Genomic DNA, 19,763 nt, shown 5'->3' with positions numbered 1-19,763 from the left:
ACAGTATGAGGGCTTGTTATCCATGTTTGTTCATTCCGGTTCCTGGTCCTCTTAGGGGGGGGGGGGGGGGGGGGGGATTTCTATTGGTCGTTGATGTTAGTGTTCTGTTCAGTTTTAGTCTTAAACTAGCAATTTCATTTGTTTAAAGTTATCGGGCCAAAGTGTATTAAAATGAACCTTGATCATGTATATGAGTCTAGGAGTCATTTTATGATACTTTGAGGGCCAATTATGGAGATTATGGAGTATTTAAGCGAGGCTAACCCTAAAATCCAGGAATCAAATCCTATTTTCAGCATCCATCTTTCTTTGAGAGTTCCTAAGTGGTTAAGTATGCATGTCATTTGTTGTGTGTATGAGTGAATCAGATATACATACTACACCCTCAATGCACCCTCGACTGCCTGTTTTTTACCAGATTCCGACTCTTCAGCATCTCTCGTTGCTTGCTTATGCTTCCAATTGTTATCAAAAGGCTTAGGTTTGTCGATTTAAAGTACGAGATTTTTTTTTTACCCTTTTTCTTCCTTTGCATTGCTGATGATCTGTGATTTGCCTTCTTTTTTTTCCCAATTTGTATTATTTTAGGATAAATTATGCATGTCGGTTGTCTTAACTAGCAGTCTAGCATGGAATCTTAACTAAATTTTCATTTTTATTACTATATTATAACAAAATATGCTAAATTGGTACTAAACTAGGAACTAAATTCACATTTGTAATCACAGTTTTTATATATATGGGTAAGATGTAGGTTTTAGTGTCTTATTCCATTGCACAAGTAGATTGCTTGATCAATTTGGTAAACATAGATTGCTTGATCAATTTGATAAACATAGGATTTCAACACCCCTCTATGCAAACAATTTAATAAACATAGGATTTTCAACACCCCTCTATGCAAATGCAAACAGGTAACTCTATCAATCAAGTTTGAATAAAAAATGTCGAACACTTTGACTTTTTAAGCCAACTAAAATCATCATAAATTCTTTAAATTGTCACACTACCAATCAGTAACTTTTTTATGCTAGACATGCTAAGCTTATGTGGTATCAAAAAAACTAAAAAATAATATATGACAACATGTTAAGAATGTTACAACTCCTTACTGCCTAAGAGTGCTACCACTCGCTACAGCCTTAACGACGACCAACTTACTAGTTGTCCTTTCTATTCAAATTCGCCAATAGCCAAAACCATCATTTTGTATTTTTGCAGAGCAAATAATATTTCTAAAAGATCTTACAGGTTCGAATATTGTTTGAAATGGTTGTGAAAAACAATGACCAAACGGATATAAATGATATATCATAGCTCATGGTATGCCAGTTTTGACTGAAAATCAATTGATAATGCTAAATAATTCAGTAGTTAAATTTAGAAAAAGAAAACAAAAAAGAGTTAACAATATAAAAAATCTGGTTGCTGCCAAACTACGAACTATAAACACACACTTTTATTTATTGAAGCAGGATTACTGTTAGTATTTAATAAGGGATACATAAAATTTTAGCTGTGATAACTAAAATATATCATGAGATTAATTCAGAGCTTGGAAAATGAAGGTTTCCTGTTTTGTAGGCTTGCTGCTGCTACCTCCTTTAGATCATCGGATAAAAGCATAGAAGAATTCCAAGTAGCAACAAAATCCAAGCCTTGGCTCAACGACATGTCTCTACTTCGTACCAACACTGCCTTGGTCCCAATCACAGCAAGTGGAGATTTTGCAGCAATTCCTGCCAATTATCACAACACAGATTTCAATCGACTAATTAGTTATTTCAGAACACTAATGTCATTTCATCCTCAAATGATATCAACCATCTTGTAAAGATAACGACAACAAAATGTGATAATTAAATGAATTTGAACACACCATCTGCTATTGCTCCAACACCTTCATCCATATCCGGTTTGGAACCAAAAACCTTGGAAACAAGTCCTAACACCTTCGCTTCTGAACCGGAAAATTTCCGAGCGGTCAAAGCCAACTCCATCGCATTACCATACCCTACAATCGCTGGTAACCTCTGAAGCGACCCGAGATCTGCAGTGATTGCCAAATCCACCTCCTTCACCGAAAAGAACGCGTCCTCCGTGCAAAACCTCATATCACAGGCACTGATTATATCAACTCCTCCACCAATACAAACACCTTGAACAGCGGCGATCACCGGCTTCCGGCACTTCTCGATCGCCGTGATGGCTTTTTGCATAAACTTTATTTCTCTGCGGGATTTTTCGCCGGAACGTCCACGATCTGAAGGACTCTGGAAATCTGCGCTAATCGAGGCTAGTGTTTTTAGATCAATCCCTGAGCAGAAGTGCTTGCCTTTCCCGGATAACACGATAACGGCAACATTAGGGTTGTGGTCCAGAGACGAGAGAGCATTTGGGAATTCTGTGAAGAATTCGCGTGAGAGTGCGTTACTATGGCGTGGCCTGTTAAGGTAGAGTGTGAAGACGGAGGATTTTGGGTTTTCCTGAACGATTTCAATGGTCGTGTATTTCTCCATTTCCGGCCGCCAGCATCTACAACTCACCACAATTTGTCAATTCAAAAACAATTTGAGATAAAATTGCGGTGAGATATAGGTTCATCTAACCAATCTATCTATTTATTTATTTAGCTAATATTTATTTATTAAATATCTGAAATAAAAATTAATTAAATAAAATTAAAAATAGAGAAATTGAATCATCTAACACATAAATTATCTTTTAAAAAAATAACCAACTTTTATAAATTTTTAAAAAATGACAAGATTGTTTGGAACAAGAAATTTCAGACGTAGGGATGAACATCCGACCCGTGAGACCGGACTTGACCGGAAAAAAACTAGAACCGAACCCAGACGGAACCTGATTATCATATTAGTGGGCTGGTTTTCGGGTATTGTTTTTATCAATAATTGGGTTTCGGGTTTGGATCAGGCCTTACCCGAATTAAAGGATTTAACTCCGATCGGACCAGAAAATCAAAAATTATTATTATTATTTTTATCGACAAACAGTAAGCAAGAATTACTAAAATAAAAAAATTGGTATTCGATTGAATTGATTCGGTTCGGTGTTGGGGCTCAACCTCTTTTTGTTTGATCCATGTGGATCACATTATAGTATCAATTTTTTTTGTTTCGACCTCTACTCTTTATCGCATTATGATATCGATTTTTTTTTTTTTAAGAACCAAAGTTATTTCCTAGTACAATTTATTTATAAATAAAAATAGTGCAGTTTTTTAAAACAAAAAATAATGCAGTATTTTTTTAATACAAATAATGTTGTTAAGTGCATTTTTTTTATAAAAATAGTACAGTTTTGTACTATAAACAACAGTGCGGTTTTTTTAATATAAAATTAGTAATGTTAAGTGCATATTTTTTTATATAAAAATAATGCATTTTTTTTAGAAAAATAGTGTAGTTTTTTAATAACATTTATATTTGTTTGCATGCATCTCATTTGCACGTGTTCTAATTAGTGTCTTGCAGCATACCGTGTGTTCATATTCTTTTATGGATGTTAAGATTATAATTTGAAATAGTATACTAGACAGTAACATGACAAATAAAACCTGAAACCGTAAACAACAAATATATGAAACACAGTTTGGTACCAAGAACATGACTGGGCCGAAACCGTAAACAACACTACAAAAGTCTAAATCGGTCCAAAACCCAAAACCCGGTTTAGTACCTGGAACCGGAGCGGACTGAACTCGGATCCACTACAATAAAAAAATGGTATGGTTTTCGGGTAAGGTAATTCACGATTTTCGGTCTTCGGGCCGATTCGGTCCGGTCTGGGTTTGGCCCGTTGCTCATCCTTATTCCGGAGCAACATCCAGAAAGTCGGAGAAGCGTCCCGAAATAATAATTTTCTTTTGTTCTTGTTTTGTTTATTGCAAAAAATAACAGTACTTGAAATCTTTAAATCTAACAAAAGCTATATTTATATAAAGTTAAATATGTTTAACGAAAGTATCTATTAATTTAATTATCATCCCAATAAGTGAGATGGAAAACGGCAACAAGCTACGTTGCTAAGCTTTTTTGTATGGTAAAGCTAATTCTTTTGAATATTACATCTATAGATCTAGGGGATATAACATTGTTATGCATGATTGTTGGAAATATTTTGATGTGATTGTCACTTGAAATAAGTTGAGTATTGATTTACATTTTCTAACAAACATTATCAAAATGTTCCAGATTGGAAAGATCATAAAGATTCAACAAGTGTTTGGAGAATCAGATTTTGGAGCACTTGATGTTTACATGGAGCACTTGTTGTACACATGGAGCACTTGTTGTTGACATGGAGCACTTTTTGAACATTAAGCACTTGAAGAAAGCAATTTGGATCATCATGATCTCAGATAGCACATCTAGATCATATATGGAGCATCAAGACGTTGATGAATTAACGTGAATACTTGGTGGCTCATCTCAAGTCAATGGATCAACATGATCACATTGATGGCTCAACAAGACTGCACATGGCGCATCATGTACAATGAAGGCATGTTCAAAAGCTCAAAGGCACATGAATTTCATCCATGATCCATCTTGAACAAGCAGTTGTACATCTTCAAGTCCAAGACACATTCCAACATCGAAGAAACAACTCAACTTGATCAACGACACTTTTGGAAGTTGATAACATCTATGAAGACAATTGAGCAACATGTTGCTCATCACATTTTCAATGTTGATCAAGAAGGCTCAAGAATTATGAAGACTCGTAAATTGGATGGAACCCTAACGAAATACTAATAGAAATGGAATATTCCATCCATTCTCCGTTAAGTAGGGCAAAGGTGTCAACTGATGACTAAGTCATAATGATGTGTCAACACATGATTGGTCAAACCATGTCATTGGCTTTCCAAAGCCTATAAACAGGCCCCTTGGGATCCATTATAAATTTCCTCTTCCTTGCTCATTTCTGCTCATTTTGCACAATTACTGTTTAGACTAGTCTTAAGTGAGCCACTTAAGAGTTTTAGTGTGTTTACTATTCAAACACTTGTAAAAAAGTGTTTTTATATTAATTTTATTGATTCAAAACTATTTATTTTCCGCATTACTTGCCACTTGACGATTCTGAAACTCTATTTCGGTATTTTCAACACTTGGACTTTTTCTAGTCTAGGTTTACTGATTTTTCTCATTTCTTCAGTTGGTATCAGAGCAACTGATTTTCTTATCTTTTCAGTTGGTATTAAAGCTCGAGAAATTTTCACAGAAGTAATTTTTTTAAGTTTCAAACTAGTATCACATGTTCTCAATGGCAAGTGTGAATCAAAAACAAAATGTTCTCTATTCAGTTTCAGTTGCAAACAGTCTTGGAGCAGGACATCATGCATATATCCTTGTACCTAGTGAATACACTTCATGAGCAGATTGCATCAAGTACTACCTGGAAGGTCACGACTCTGACATCTGGACCCTCATATCCACTAGGAAACATACTCCAGAATTTCTGAAGGACATCAGAGTTTCTGAAGCCGATGTATCTACTGAAACCTCTAAAGTTATCTTTGGATTTGTTTCCTCTGTTGGTCAACTTCGTGAGAGGAAAATCAAGAAGTTTGAGGCTAAAGCAATGCAAGAGCTCTTATCTAGAATTCCTCATGACATCTATGAGCAACTTCCTGATGAAGATAAGAGTTCACCCTTCAACGTCTGGAATGCACTCAAGAAACAATTCGAGGGAACTAACAAGATCCTTCCAAACAGGAAGAAAGTTTCATTGACATACATGGACAACTTCAAGATGTTACCTCATGAAACTCTCTTTGATTCATATTCTAGGTGCAACATTATTGTCAACAGGGTGAAGAAGCCCAAAAAAGAAAGATCGCAAGAGGATTTCAAACTGAAATTCTTGAACAGTCTATCTCCAAAAATGGGATACAGTGCACATGATCATGTTGTAAACTACAACCAATCTAGACACCATGTCTTTGTTTGATTTGAATGTTAAACTAGAACAACATGATCCAAAATTCAACAAGCTAGCTCAAGCAACTCCCTTTGACAATCAAGGACTTGCCCTGGGAATTCAGCACCCATGGAAAATCATTCTCAAAACTTGATTGCACATCACAATCCAATCCCAAACCACTATGCTAATCAATTTTCCAACCAAGGATATGGAGCATATCCTTATCAAAGTTCGAGTATGGCTCAATCGTACAACCAGAATCCTTACATGCCAACTCAACAACCTCTTCAGATAGAAAACGGGTAAATGGAAAATCATCAAGCTTTCATTGGAACCACAATGGAATCTCCTCAAATCAATGTGGAAAAGGAGTATGAAGAATGCTTGGCACTCCTAACCAATTTCAATCCAAACTGAAGTATATGAGCAAGCCAACTGGGAACTTTAGAGTACAAAGTTATCAAAAACCCCAACACTATCATCAGAACTATGGAAACTTCCAAGGAGGAAGCAACCTTCAACGAAGCTTCAACTCTTAAAATTCAAATTCTGAAAGTTATAATTCTTAGAGGACGAACACAAGGGTCCAAGATAACAATTCAAAGTCTTATGAAGATAATGAAGTAATCAGGTGCTACAACAGTCAGGGTGAAAATCATTTTGCCAAGGATTGCAAAATGAAGACCAAGAAGATCAAAGATTAAGAATACTACCTTCAAAAGGCAAAGCGGATCAAGAATCAATCAAAATACAAAGCTTTCATGGTCATGGAAACTCCAAATGTGGAAGTCTGGGAAACAGATGATGAAGTGGGTCAAGCAGAAGGAACAAAATCCTACAAGAACTACTTCTGCTTCATGGCTGATGCTAACAAAGAGCCTTCTCACTCCATCAACAAGTTTTCGAGAAGGTACATTTTATGCTTCATGATAATCATTTAACTATTGAGCCTTTTTATTCATGATATTAACCATATTTCTGAAATAATCAAAGAATATGTCACTAACTCTGAATATCATGACAGTTACTACAAAGATGAACTGACCGACACTCAGTGCGGACTTGAAGAATTAAGTTGTAATATGGCTAAGTTAGATAATGAACTTGCAATCAAAATTGAGGCACATCTTACGTCAGATGAACAATATGAAATTTTGTTGAACCAACGAGACATTATTGCAAAGGAATATCATGAGATGTACGCCCAAATCAATACAAAAATCAATAGTTATAAGGCATCCAAAACCCTTCCTGAACAGAACTCACATGCCATTCTTAAGGGACCAAAACCATCATGGATCAAATATGGTCTTGGTTATGATGAAATGAACAAGGAAATCATCGGTCTCAATAATCAACCAGAGTTGTTAGTATGCGATCCAAGTCTCTTCATTGGAGACAATGAGGATCATGAAGAGGCGGTAACTTGCAGTCCTGATGTGTTGCCACTTCATTCTCAAGCATCCCATTGGAAGTCACATCATCCCATGATCTTTCGGACTTGGACATTATGTCTGACTCTCTAGTAGAATTTTCTCTTGAATGTCCCACCATGGAAAGATTCAATTCAGAAGATGTCGCTTCTGAAAAATCAAATATCCCTGACTCAAAATCTAGTGATAAACAACCCAAATCATATGAGCCAATAGGATATTCCAAGACTGAACCCATTGAATTCCTCATTCAATAAACATTTCCATCTGTGACATCCCCAAAATCTCGGCCAGAAAAGACCGATTTCATTTATGCTTTTTAAAATAATTTTCAGAGTAAATCCTTTTAATTTTAAAAGAGATGCGGAATTTGTTCCCAAAAACAAAACATGATAAAATAGATATTTATCAAAACATTTCATAAAGAAATATGATTTCATTTCATAATCAAAAGTCGGGATGTCATGTTCCGATACAGATCATAAAGCATAAACGATAGCATTACAAGTCTTTCAACAAATATATACATATACAGACTTGTAAACAAAACAACTTGATGTTCGCCCATCTTAAGCTCTTGCGCCACTTCCTGTAAAATAAATCAACTGAGTGGGTCAGGCTTGGGAGCCTGGTGAGCATATAGGGTTTTCAACCGACAATAAATAATTAAATTAATTATTATCAACCAACAATAACCCAGTTACCCATTCCCGTTATTCTCACTTTATGTCCCTAAAATAACTAACACAAGGGACCTAGTCTAAGAATATTTCATCGGGGCGACTACACATGCTTCGGGGGTTCCTCAGCAATATAAGTCAAATAAGGCAACCATGGGGGGATGGAATACAGCGAATGAACACCCAAGTTCATTAACACCTACAGGTTATGAGCCTGCTAGCGTTCCACTGGACTGTCTAGAAAAGTCCGTGGTCGTCATCTAAATTCCGCTAGATGACTGGATCAAAACAACATCGAGGCCTCTCATCTGTTTATTACACACCAACTATCTACCCATATTCTACCCAACATATTAGTAGATAAAATATACATTTTTATACGTAGTTTCAAAACCTGTATAGCATGCTCAATCAAAACATTTTTCACATAACAGATGGGGCATACACACATAACACGTATTTCATAGAGAATACTTCAGATCTATAAGATAGAAGAGAGTGAATATACACTCACACGTATAACAACCAAATATATACACATAACACGTATTTTATAGGAAATACTTCATAATATTGTGTTGGAATGAAAGTAACTACACACTCACTTGATCAGAAGATGATCGGGCAGCACTACGGCTTGTAGAAGAGGTGTTTCTTCGTAGATCTGGAAGATCTTCACAAAACCGGGCTCCTCGCGGGCAGCGTTTCGGCTCGGGAATAATGCTCTTCGGGATTCTCGGGGCTTCGGATCTTGCTTCGGGGCTCGAGAATATTACCGGGGCTTCGGGGTATAAACGGCACGCAAAACGAGGCAAAACTTAGAGAGAAAGAAGAGTTTGAACAAGAGAAAATGGCTGAATTCGAGTTCTATTTATAGGCTGCTGGGTCTGGGATTACGCGGGGCGTACTCGGGTTACGCGGGGCGTACTTTGACGTCACTGCGTGCGTCGACTGGTGGCACTCGAGTATTGGTCAGACAAGTTGCATCCGACTGAGTACGCGGGGCGTACTCAAATTACGCGGGGCGTAATTGACTTGTCAAACTTCTAAATTGCGTAACTTTCGCATACGAGCTCCGTTTTCGACGTTCTTTATATCCACGCGAAGGTCAGACCGTACTCTACAACTTTCATTTAGACTCCGTCGGCTAATTTTGACTTTTATTTTTATTATTTATTTTTAGAAGGCCGGGACAGAAAAACTTCGTTATAAATTCATAACTTCTTCGTCTGACGTCCGTTCTCGCCTAACTTTTCATTGCTTCGCTACTAACAACTAGATCTTCGATTCTCATTTAGATTGTTTCAGCTAAAAACCGCTTGATCTCAAATCGAGTATTCGGGCAGCATACTGCCACGTCGAAACTTCAGAAAATCATAACTTCCTCATACGAAGTCAGATTTGGGCGTTCCTTTTATGCACGCTCTCGGTTTAACGAAATCTACGACTTTCGTTTAGATCGCTAAGGCTAAATATCACTCTATCTTAAATTCATATTTTTACGTCACTCATCGTCATACCGGTTCTGTCTCGAAACTTCGACAGGTCATAACTTCTTCGTTATAACTCGGATTTTGGCATTCCTTATATCTCCGAAATCCTTGTTTCGACCACTACAACTTTATGCAAAGATATCGAGCGTATCTCACACTTTAATTTTGACGCTTATTTCATTCTTAATTCATTAAATTATAAAAATCAAGAAAATAAACACATAAATCACATAATTCACATAATTCACAAATAATACATTCTTATTATTTCAAGTTGAGTTACAAAGGTTAACCTAGACTATTACATTGCTAAAAATGGCAAGCCCAGAAACACAGGCGTTACAATTCTCTCCACCTTAGAATGATTCCGTCCCCGGAATCACACATCAACAAACAAATGCGGATAGCGACTCCTCATGTCACTCTCCGTCTCCCAGGTGAGGTTTGGCCCATTCGTGTGTTTCCATCGGACAAGCACTAACTCCACCATCTTACGTCGCAATTTCTTAGTCTTTCGGTCAACAATTGCCTCTGGTTCCTCAATCAACCTTTTGTTCTCATCAATCCTCAACTCTGAAAGTGGAATAATGTCGGGAACTTCTCCCGTGAACTTCCTCAAATAACACACATGGAAAGTGTTATGAATTCCATTTAGTTCTTCTGGTAGTTCGAGCTTGTAAGCTTGGTTCCCAATCCTCTGAAGAACTTTAAACGGTCCAATAAACCTTGGACTCAACTTTCCCCTTTTACCAAATCTTATAAGTCCCTTCCACGGCGAGACTTTAAGCAAAACCGATTCCCCAACTTCAAAAGTCATCGGTCTTCGCTTTTTGTCAGCATAACTCTTTTGACGATCTTGAGCTGCTAACATTCTTTCCCTAATTATTTTCAACTTTTCAGCAGTTTGATGGACTATCTCCGGCCCCATAAACTGCTTTTCCCCAGCCTCAAGCCAACAAGACGGCGTACGACACTTCTGTCCATACAAGGCTTGATAAGGTGCCATCTTTATGCTCGAGTGAAAACTATTGTTATAGGAAAATTCTACCAATGGTAAATGTTCATCCCAATTACCTAGGAATTCCAAGGTACATGCTCTCAACATATCTTCAAGTGTTTGTATCGTTCGTTCGCTCTGACCATCGGTCTGCGGATGGTAAGCTGTACTTAAACACAACTTGGTACCCAATTCTTCTTGTAGACTTTTCCAAAATCGCGAGGTGAAACGACTATCACGATCCGACACAATTGTTAACGGAACACCGTGAAGCCTCACAATTTCCTTTACGTAAGAATTCGCAAGCTTTTCCATAGACCATTTCTCCTTGGCTGCTATGAAATGCGCACTCTTAGTGAATCGATCAACGACCACCTAAATCATGTCGTGACCATTCTTTGTTCTGGGCAGTTTAGTGACAAAATCCATGGCAATGTCTTCCCACTTACCCATAGGCACAGGTAAAGGTTCTAAACTCCCGTACGGTTTCTGATGTTGTGTCTTGACTCTCGCACAAGTCACACACTCGGCCACATACTTTGCAACATCAAGCTTCATCGTCGGCCACCAGTAGTAGGGTTTCAGGTCCCTATACATTTTAGTGCTACCGGGATGAATCGAATACATGGTCTTGTGAGCTTCTTCCATCAGAAGATCTCTAATTCCTCCTGACTTAGGTACCCAAATACGATCTTGGAATACCTTCAGTCCATGACCGTTTGTACCAAACACCAACGTTTTACCCAAACGTTCCTCCTTTCGGTCATTTTTCTCAGAAGCTTCCTCTTGAGCTTTCTTTATACTTTCCACAATGGTCGAGACAACTTCAATTCTCAACGCTCTTGGCCTTTTCCTTTCAAGATTGACTTTCCGACTGAGAGCATCAGCAACAACATTAGCCTTACCGGGGTGGTAAAGTATCTTGCAGTCGTAGTCCTTGAGTAATTCCAGCCAGCGTCGTTGCCTCATATTCAATTCCTTCTGATTAAAGAGATATTGGAGACTCTTATGATCAGTGAAAAGTTTGCACTTAGTGCCATAGAGGTAATGCCTCCATATCTTCAGAGCGAAAACTACTGCTGCCAACTCCAAATCATGAGTCGGGTAGTTCTTTTCATGCTCTTTCAGTTGTCGAGACGCATATGCTATCACCTTTTCTCTTTGGGTTAAAACACAACCCAATCCAACCCCAGACGCATCGCTATAAACAGCGAAGTCTTCAACTCCTTCGGGTAGAGAAAGTATCGGTGCCTCGCATAGTTTCTTCTTTAGCTTCTCGAATGCTTCTTTATGCTTCTCACTCCAAGCATAAGCAGCTCCTTTGTGGGTCAAAGCTGTCAATGGAGTAGCAATCGAAGAAAAGCCTTGGATAAACCTTCGGTAATATCCGGCTAATCCTAAAAAGCTTCGGATCTCCGTGGGACTTTTCGGTTGTTCCCACTTCATTACAACTTCAATCTTTGTTGGATCAACCATTATCCCTTCCTGGTTGACCACGTGACCCAAGAATTGGACTTCACGAATCCAAAAATCACATTTGGAGAACTTAGCATACAGCTTCTCCTTCTTCAAAACTTCTAACACTTCTCGCAAGTGTCTGCCATGCTCCTCCTGGCTTTTTGAGTAAATCAGAATGTCGTCGATGAACACTATCACGGATTTATCAAGGAACGGATTACAAACCCTATTCATTAAATCCATGAATGCTGCCGGAGCATTGGTTAGTCCAAACGACATAACCAAGAACTCGTAGTGTCCATATCTAGTTCTGAACGCAGTCTTCTCTATATCCTGCTCTCTTACTTTCAGCTGATGATATCCTGACCTAAGATCAATCTTCGAGAAATAGCTCGAACCTTGCAATTGATCAAATAGGTCATCAATCCTTGGCAACGGATATCTATTCTTTATTGTTGCCTTGTTCAGCTCTCTGTAATCAATGCACATTCTCATACTTCCATCTTTCTTCTTCACGAATAACACCGGAGCTCCCCAGGGCGATGAACTAGGTCTAATGAAACCTTTGTCCAACAACTCTTGAAGTTGCATCATCAGCTCCTTCATCTCCGTTGGTGCTAATCGATAAGGTGCTTTTGCTATTGGCGTGGTTCCTGGTAACAAGTCAATACGGAATTCCACTTGTCGATCAGGTGGTAATCCAGGAAGATCTTCAGGAAATACTTCCGGATAATCACACACCATAGGAATACTCTGCATCACCTTCTTCTCCTTCTTAGCATCAATCACGAATGCTAAATATGATGTACATCCCTTGGTCAAACACTTTCTGGCTTTCATTAGGGAAATGATTCCAGAATTCACTCGGCGTTTGTCCCCATACACCATAAATGATTCCTTCCCAGGCGGGTTTACTTTAACAATCTTCTTCTTGCATAAAATTTCAGCATCATTGGCGCTGAGCCAATCCATTCCCAACACGATGTCGAAACCGTTAAGTTCGATAGGCAATAATTCCTCGCAGAACTTATTCCCATTCAAGTCGATTAAGATGTTTTTCATACGATGGCTAACAGGTACAAACTTGCCACTAGCAACTTCGACTAATAAAGCATTATCTAGTCTATCAACAGGCAAAGCTAGTTTTCTACCAAATTCATGCGATATAAAGGAGTAGTTGGCTCCAGAATCAAATAAAATTTGGGCAGGCAAATTGTTAACGAGAAAGGTACCTGAAGCGACATCAGCTTCATCCTTAGCAGCTTCCAGTGTCATCTGGAATGCTCTCGCCTTCGGCTTTGGTGGAATGTTGGGCTTAGCTGCCTCCTTCTTCTTCGGACAGTCTTTCAAAATATGCCCCTCTTCATTACAACCAAAACACATCCTTTTGTTGTTCGGACATTCATTGGCAAAATGTCCAACCTTTCCACACTTGTAGCAAGTTACATCCTCGCTACATTTCCCAAAGTGCTTTTTCTTACACTTTTCACACCACTTCGCTTCCCCTCCTTTACCCCCACCAAACCTTTTCGAATCAGATTTCGAAAATTTGCTTTTCTTGCCGGAACCAGATGTTCCCTCAAACTTCCTCTTCTCACCAACCTCAACCTTGTTGGTGGTTCTCCCCTTTATCATGTTCTCAACAGACTTGGCAGCCCAGATAGCTGCCTCTAAAGTATGTGCCTGACGTACTGGCACCTCATACTCCCATGGGAGTCCCTTCGCATACCGGTCCACCTTCGTCAGCTCGTCTGGAACGATACGCAAGGCAAACTCCATCTTATCGGTGAAGTTATTGGTGTATTCATCAACTGACATACTGCCCTTAGTCAATGTCAGGAACTTGTTCTCCAACTCCAACAGATTTTGAGCCGAGCAGAACTTGCGCTTAAACTGCACCAAGAACTCTGCCCATGACAATTCCAGTGGCTCATTAGGGCTCAAAGTCTTCCCTAGAGTGTTCCACCAACGAACGGCTCCACCTCGGAATTGACGCACAACATAGATGGTTTGCAACTTACCTCTACAGCCACATGTCATGAAGGCTAGGTCCATTTCAGAGATCCAATCCATAACCCCAATCGGATCCTCCTTTCCATTGAAGGTTGATGGTTTGCAAGTCAAAAAGTCCTTGTACTTGCATCCCATTCCATCATTCCTTCCATCGCGGTCATCTTGCCTAACTATCGGTGGGTTGGCTTGACCAACTGATCCACTGAAGTTTCCACCTTCCGAGTGCCCTTCATTTAATTCAGGCTCTTCCACACGAATCGACAGTTCTTCACGATTTTGTTGAAGCAACCGTCTAGTTTCCTCCATCTGACGATCCAACATCGTCTGAATCATCAATTGCACACCAGCCATGGTTATTCGCTCAGGTGCTGCTGCTACAACAGGTCTTTGTTCAATCACTGGTGGTTGATTCCTATTTTCATCAGCATTTCCAACTCCACTTCTTGTTCTCACCATTTTTGATCTACACACCGAATAAGGTGAAATTAGATCCTTATTCACGATAGATATTCAAATCATCCTTATCACTCCGAAACGTTTACATGCTAGTTCTAATATCGTAGACGTACGCTTAGAATCCTACACACATAAGGTTTCTAGATCCGATCGGCAACAGACCATAGATCCGAACAAATAATATCATATATGGCAACATATAACATTTAGCACATAAAGCATTTTAGGCAACTTTCCTAAAATAAACTAGTGCTTGTGTCTTAAAACATAACAGACACATCTCAAAATTCCACTTAGCATTCTAAGTTTAAGTCTAGAAATTCTACAAATTCCTAGTTCGCTTAAACTAATGCTCTGATACCAACTGTGACATCCCCAAAATCTCGGCCAGAAAAGACCGATTTCATTTATGCTTTTTAAAATAATTTTCAGAGTAAATCCTTTTAATTTTAAAAGAGATGCGGAATTTGTTCCCAAAAACAAAACATGATAAAATAGATATTTATCAAAACATTTCATAAAGAAATATGATTTCATTTCATAATCAAAAGTCGGGATGTCATGTTCCGATACAGATCATAAAGCATAAACGATAGCATTACAAGTCTTTCAACAAATATATACATATACAGACTTGTAAACAAAACAACTTGATGTTCGCCCATCTTAAGCTCTTGCGCCACTTCCTGTAAAATAAATCAACTGAGTGGGTCAGGCTTGGGAGCCTGGTGAGCATATAGGGTTTTCAACCGACAATAAATAATTAAATTAATTATTATCAACCAACAATAACCCAGTTACCCATTCCCGTTATTCTCACTTTATGTCCCTAAAATAACTAACACAAGGGACCTAGTCTAAGAATATTTCATCGGGGCGACTACACATGCTTCGGGGGTTCCTCAGCAATATAAGTCAAATAAGGCAACCATGGGGGGGATGGAATACAGCGAATGAACACCCAAGTTCATTAACACCTACAGGTTATGAGCCTGCTAGCGTTCCACTGGACTGTCTAGAAAAGTCCGTGGTCGTCATCTAAATTCCGCTAGATGACTGGATCAAAACAACATCGAGGCCTCTCATCTGTTTATTACACACCAACTATCTACCCATATTCTACCCAACATATTAGTAGATAAAATATACATTTTTATACGTAGTTTCAAAACCTGTATAGCATGCTAAATCAAAACATTTTTCACATAACAGATGGGGCATACACACATAACACGTATTTCATAGAGAATACTTCAGATCTATAAGATAGAAGAGAGTGAATATACACTCACACGTATAACAACCAAATATATACACATAACACGTATTTTATAGGAAATACTTCATAATATTGTGTTGGAATGAAAGTAACTACACACTCACTTGATCAGAAGATGATCGGGCAGCACTACGGCTTGTAGAAGAGGTGTTTCTCCGTAGATCTGGAAGATCTTCACAAAACCGGGCTCCTCGCGGGCAGCGTTTCGGCTCGGGAATAACGCTCTTCGGGATTCTCGGGGCTTCGGATCTTGCTTCGGGGCTCGAGAATATTACCGGGGCTTTGGGGTATAAACGGCACGCAAAACAAGGCAAAACTTAGAGAGAAAGAAGAGTTTGAACAAGAGAAAATGGCTGAATTCGAGTTCTATTTATAGGCTGCTGGGTCTGGGATTACGCGGGGCGTACTCAGTACGCGGGGCGTACTCGGGTTACGCGGGGCGTACTTTGACGTCACTGCGTGCGTCGACTGGTGGCACTCGAGTATTGGTCAGACAAGTTGCATCCGACTGAGTACGCGGGGCGTACTCAAATTACGCGGGGCGTAATTGACTTGTCAAACTTCTAAATTGTGTAACTTTCGCATACGAGCTCCGTTTTCAACGTTCTTTATATCCACGGGAAGGTCAGACCGTACTCTACAACTTTCATTTAGACTCCGTCGGCTAATTTTGACTTTTATTTTTATTATTTATTTTTAGAAGGCCGGGACAGAAAAACTTCGTTATAAATTCATAACTTCTTCGTCTGACGTCCGTTCTCGCCTAACTTTTCATTGCTTCGCTACTAACAACTAGATCTTCGATTCTCGTTTAGATTGTTTCAGCTAAAAACCGCTTGATCTCAAATCGAGTATTCGGGCAGCATATTGCCACGTCGAAACTTCAGAAAATCATAACTTCCTCATACGAAGTCAGATTTGGGCGTTCCTTTTATGCACGCTCTCGGTTTAACGAAATCTACGACTTTCGTTTAGATCGCTAAGGCTAAATATCGCTCTATCTTAAATTCATATTTTTACGTCACTCATCGTCATGCCGGTTCTGTCTCGAAACTTCGACAGGTCATAACTTCTTCGTTATAACTCGGATTTTGGCATTCCTTATATCTCCGAAATCCTTGTTTCGACCACTACAACTTTATGCAAAGATATCGAGCGTATCTCACACTTTAATTTTGACGCTTATTTCATTCTTAATTCATTAAATTATAAAAATCAAGAAAATAAACACATAAATCACATAATTCACATAATTCACAAATAATACATTCTTATTATTTCAAGTTGAGTTACAAAGGTTAACCTAGACTATTACATTGCTAAAAATGGCAAGCCCAGAAACACAGGCGTTACACCATCTCTTAATGCTTCAGTATCTAGAATAAAGGACTTAGGATGTAAATATTCTAAGAAACAATAGACTAGGAAGTCTCCAATTGAAGTCAGCAAGGATGAAACCTTGAAGATTGTGAGTAATGAGAAAATTGTTGTTGAAATACTCAAGAGACCTTTTGTTCCAGTAAAGATCACTTCACCTAGTCCTAAACAACAAGAGACAATTGTAAACCCAACTAATGTCTCTAAAGATAAGGGAAAGAGAAAATTGATGTCTCTAAAGAATAAGGGCCAACTATAGTTGATCCTTCAAAACCCAAAGTGTTTTAGACTACAAAAAACAACAAGGATAGGAAGAACATTAGATTACTAAAGGCTAAGACTAGCCAAGGGAAGACCATACATATCAGTCCTCCCAAAACTTCAACAACCCAAAGAACCTCTCCTTCCAATAATGGTTTCTCAAACTCTGGATTTCCAAACCAAACTTGAATTCACTATCAGAATAGTTTCAGACCTAACAATCTTCCTGATTTGTCTGAAATGATGAGACCAAGACCTGTTCAAACTAACCTTTTCATGTATCAGAATAGTATTTACCCTATGAATTCTATTTTTGGTCCATATTGTGGTTTTTTTCCACCTATAGGAGGGAATCACATGTTTAGGGGAAACTATAGGTTGCCAATGGTCAATTAGTTCGGGGGAAATACCCAGTTTCCCATGTTTGATTATGGATACCAACAAGCGCATCCTTGTTGATTCCCTGCGAAATGGGAACATGTATCCTGTTAATATTGAACTAATTAAGGGAACCCCAGATATCTCTCTTCTTTCCAAAGTTGCCTCTGACATCAGTTGGTTATGGCATAGAAGACTCTCTCACCTCAACTTTGTTTATATCAACAAACTCATTAGAAAGGATCTTGTGAGAGGACTACCATTGTTAAAACTTGACAACGATATACTTTATGTTGCCTGTGAACAAGGAAAATTTTCTAGATCTCCTCACAAAAGTATAACAGAACATAGTGTATCTGAACCTCTTCATCTTATACATATTGATTTGTGTGGTCCCACTATAGTTCCTAGATTAAGTGGTAAGAAATACATTCTTGTGATTGAAGATGACCATACCAAATTCACTTGGGTGTACTTTCTGCAAAACAAATCTGATACCACCAATGAGCTAATAAACTTAATTCACTACATAGAAGTTAGGGTAGGCAAGGCACTTAGAAGACTGAAAAGTGACAATGGTGGCGAATTCAAGAACAACGCCTTAGATAGCTTCCTTGTATCCAAAGGCATCGAACATAACTTTTTTGCACCCTACACTCCACAACTGAATGGTGTAGTTGAAAGGAGGAATCAAACATTATGTGAAGCTACTCGATCCATGTTGATCTTTTCCAACCTACCGTAATACTTCTAGGTCGAAGCCACTGATGCCGCTTACTTCCACAAAACAGATCCTTAATCAACAACATATTTCAAGTTACTCCATATGAAGCAATGAACAAGAGGAAGCCTAATGTCAAATTCTTTCACATATCTGGCTGTTGTTGCTACATCAAGAACAACAGGGATTAACTAGGAAAACTCACACCTAAGGCTAATGAAGGTATTTTTCTTTTAATATTGCCTTCATACTGCAGCCTATAAAGTTCTGAAGAAGCGAACCAGGGTGATAGTGGACAACAGTGATGTCACATTTGGTGAAAGTTATGTAAGGGTTCTGGATCCAAACCACTTTGGTCCTCAAATAGTAGTACGTTTTGATAAAATGAACCAGCCACCACCTGTTAATGCTTTTACTCCAGTGCATGCTATTGAAGTATGTAAGTCCCAAATCTGCTTGACGTATCAATCAGATCCGAATGATGGTGCGGAATCCCAATCAATCAGATGTTGCCGGATCAAAATAAAGAAGAAGGAAAAGAAGAATAAGATGAATCTAATGTATTGATGATATGAATGAAGATCCTTACAATAGATTCAGATACACTCTCTTATTCTCTCTAGTTTCTATCTCTCTCTATAACACCTTGAGTTTCACATGCTTAAGCTCCTTTCCTGGTCGTAAACTCCTCACCCACCTAACATCTATTTATATGGAACATGGGCCGTAAACAGGTTCACGCCCGTGAACCAGTTCACGGCCGTAAGCACCCACTTGTAAGTCCCAAATCTGCTTAATGTATCAATCAGATCCAACTGATGGTGTGAAATCCTAATCAATCAGATGTTGCCAGATCAAAATAAAGAAGAAAGAGAAGAAGAATAAGATGAATCTAATGTATTGATGATATGAATGAAGATCCTTACAAGAGATTCACACACTCTCTTCTTCTTTCTAGTTTATCTCTCTATCACACCTTGAGTTTCACACACCTAAGCTCCTTTCCTAGCCGTACACTCCTCACCCACTTAACATCTATTTATATGGAACATGGGCCGTGAATAGGTTCACGGTCATGAACCAGTTCACGGTCATAAACACCTACTTAGGTCGTGAACACTCAACTACAAACACATATTACATGAACGAAAACCCAATTGCCTAGAAAATCAAAGTATAAACCATATTTCAGACCCAACAACGGGGTATTACCGGAGATTCATCAAAGTTTTCTCATGTATAGTTGTACCTCTCACAAGTCT

General features: G+C 38.6%; 1 protein-coding gene across 1 annotated transcript; it reads right to left on the bottom strand.

Annotated features, from left to right (window-relative positions):
* Positions 1 to 1,441: 1,441 nt before the first annotated feature.
* Positions 1,442 to 2,604, bottom strand: DCI1 (delta(3,5),delta(2,4)-dienoyl-CoA isomerase 1). Its single transcript, XM_078988909.1, has 2 exons — positions 1,880 to 2,604; positions 1,442 to 1,739 (listed from the first exon to the last, which is right to left on the bottom strand). Exons 1-2 carry the CDS (start codon positions 2,517 to 2,519, stop codon positions 1,549 to 1,551), a joined length of 831 nt encoding a protein of 276 aa, XP_078845035.1. The 5' UTR covers positions 2,520 to 2,604; the 3' UTR covers positions 1,442 to 1,548.
* Between the last annotated feature and the right edge of the window lie 17,159 nt (positions 2,605 to 19,763).

The sequence above is a fragment of the Lactuca saligna genome, chromosome 4, assembly GCF_052625555.1.
Source record: "Lactuca saligna cultivar CGN05327 chromosome 4, ASM5262555v1, whole genome shotgun sequence".
Classification (NCBI taxonomy): domain Eukaryota; kingdom Viridiplantae; phylum Streptophyta; class Magnoliopsida; order Asterales; family Asteraceae; genus Lactuca; species Lactuca saligna.
This window is presented reverse-complemented; position numbering and strand designations above follow the sequence as displayed.

What these genes read in the sequence shown, in the direction of transcription:
- DCI1 (XM_078988909.1), bottom strand. Translation starts at nt 2,519, where the DNA reads ATGGAGAAATACACGACCATTGAAATCGTTCAGGAAAACCCAAAATCC. An exon ending in TGTTGGAGCAATAGCAGATG is followed by an intron (nt 1,740 to 1,879) that starts GTGTGTTCAAAT and finishes GATAATTGGCAG; the next exon opens with GAATTGCTGCAAAATCTCCA.